The following is a 2185-nucleotide window of genomic DNA, read 5'->3' as shown; positions in this document are numbered from 1 at the left end:
ATTTTAGATTTTTTTTGTTTGCAGCCAGCAGGAATTTCACGGCATTTCCCGGCCTAATCTGCCAAAGTAGAGTAAAACCGTTTTTCAAACTCGAAGCAAATTATATGGAATCCACGAGAGGGCGTGTATTATTGACGTACTTTACTTTACATGTGTGCGTACTCTCCTTTCAAAGAAGGAGGGACAAGCAAAGGGGAGTGTTTAGTAGTCTTCACCAGCGTCCTCTCATTGAGAATGACTACGCTCACCGCGGCGAAAATGTTTATTACTTTTGACTTTAACAAAGTAGAAGACACTTTGAAATCATGTCTGGCAGAGGAAAAGGAGGCAAAGGACTAGGTAAGGGAGGCGCTAAGCGTCATCGCAAGGTCCTTCGTGATAACATCCAGGGCATTACCAAGCCTGCAATTCGTCGTCTGGCTCGCCGTGGTGGTGTGAAGCGTATATCCGGCCTCATCTACGAAGAGACTCGTGGTGTGCTGAAGGTTTTCCTTGAAAATGTGATCCGGGATGCCGTCACGTACACCGAACACGCTAAGAGAAAGACCGTGACCGCCATGGATGTGGTCTATGCTCTGAAGCGTCAGGGCCGCACTCTGTACGGCTTCGGCGGTTAAAGATTTGATCACGCATTCAAACTGAACCAAAAGGCTTTTTAAGAGCCACCCAATTGCTTTGCAAAGGCTGTATCCCATCATTGATGTTGTCATAACACCAACCCGCACTATCTAAGTGTTACCCATGATTTAGGACTATAGTAACAAAAATAATCAGTCAGTAAATTTTATCGATTCTCATGAGCACACTGAAATCCTGAGTTCACGATCAGGCTATTTGGCACATCATATAAGACCTGCCTTTTAGCGTGATTAGATCAGGTCATTCATTTCTGTGCGTAAGCTATCCTGCATTTAATGGTGTAATATAAAAGCAAGAACTCCTTCAAAACAGACCCACACCTCGCCAGGATGCGTACGGTGCGACGCCGTGAAGGCGCTAAAGAATGACATTTTTGCTGCCGTAAAATTATGGTTCGCTTTCGACAGAAGCATTTTTGTGAATGTATGACACTTGGAAACTTGGTTCATAGTACATTGAGCTTTCGCTACAACTCACATTCATATTGGCGTAAAAAATAAACAATCTCTCCAGCAAAACGAGAAATTAAGTGATCAGTCACACAAAAATTTGTAATCCAAAACCAGTGGTAATATTTACATATCTATCTCTTTCTTCCTTTCACCGAAAAGTGCGGGTAGATGACTAAACTGCTGATCTGTTAATATTACATTGGGCTATACCACAACTGACATTTATATTGGCGTAAAAATGAAGAATCTCTCCAACAAAAACGGAAGAAAAAACAAGTAATTGATTACGCAAACTAATGTGAGTTTATATATATACATATACAGAGGTTAAATTGGCCGGAGCGCTCCGGAGCTCAGCTCCGCCTCCTTATGTCTACAACAAACCCCGCCGGAGCTCAGCTCCGTCTCGTCAGTGTAAAAATAAAATATATTACTTTTAATATTTTTTCATCTCCTGACAAACGCATTGCAATATGAGACTATATAACTCACAAGACTACTCAAAGACACTGTAGCCAATCAATGATACATGGAATTATGAGGCGTGATAGGGCATTCTACGATTCTCTCGTGAAGTGCACGTCAGTGAACGTCAAAAATCGACACCTACAATATTGGTGATTGTTAAAATGGTTTTCTAAAGGATCATTGTTGTAGTTAATAAGCTGTCCACCAAAGCGCCATCGCTAGAATGTGTGAGAAGGTTAGTGTTTATTTATGATCTGTTTTTTCGCTATTCAGTCTGACATTTCAGCCTGAAACAAACAAATTAACTAAGCTAACTTAAAGGACACAGCCAAGCAGTTTAGCCTTCACTCAGAACCGAACCTAATAGCCAACTAGCCAAGCTATCCTAACCCAAAGAAAAAGCATGACACAACTTTGCGACAAGGTGCAGTTGAACTCTCATCAAGGGCTAATATCCATAGGGGGACAAGGGCACAACAAACGCCTATGATGGCCAATGACGGCCGCACTAAAAAGCGAGTAACACCATACAAATCACTGGCTAGCTAGCCGCTAGCAAATGTTCAAATCGTGTAGCCTATCGCTACCTGCTTTAATTGTTTTAGTATTCTTTTTGGAAATTCATA

The 2185-nt window shown here is 41.7% G+C and overlaps 1 protein-coding gene across 1 annotated transcript; it reads left to right on the top strand.

Moving 5' to 3' along the window:
• Positions 1–273: 273 nt before the first annotated feature.
• Positions 274–646, top strand: LOC105895817 (histone H4). Its single transcript, XM_012822504.3, has one exon. It carries the CDS (start codon positions 306–308, stop codon positions 615–617), a length of 312 nt encoding a protein of 103 aa, XP_012677958.1. The 5' UTR covers positions 274–305; the 3' UTR covers positions 618–646.
• The last annotated feature ends 1539 nt before the right edge of the window (positions 647–2185 follow it).

The sequence above is a fragment of the Clupea harengus genome, chromosome 17, assembly GCF_900700415.2.
Source record: "Clupea harengus chromosome 17, Ch_v2.0.2, whole genome shotgun sequence".
Lineage (NCBI taxonomy): Eukaryota > Metazoa > Chordata > Actinopteri > Clupeiformes > Clupeidae > Clupea > Clupea harengus.
Note: the sequence above shows the minus strand (reverse complement) of the source record. Positions and strands in the feature narration are given on the sequence as shown.

Coding starts and splice junctions, on each gene's coding strand:
- LOC105895817 (XM_012822504.3), top strand. CDS start 306: ATGTCTGGCAGAGGAAAAGGAGGCAAAGGACTAGGTAAGGGAGGCGCT.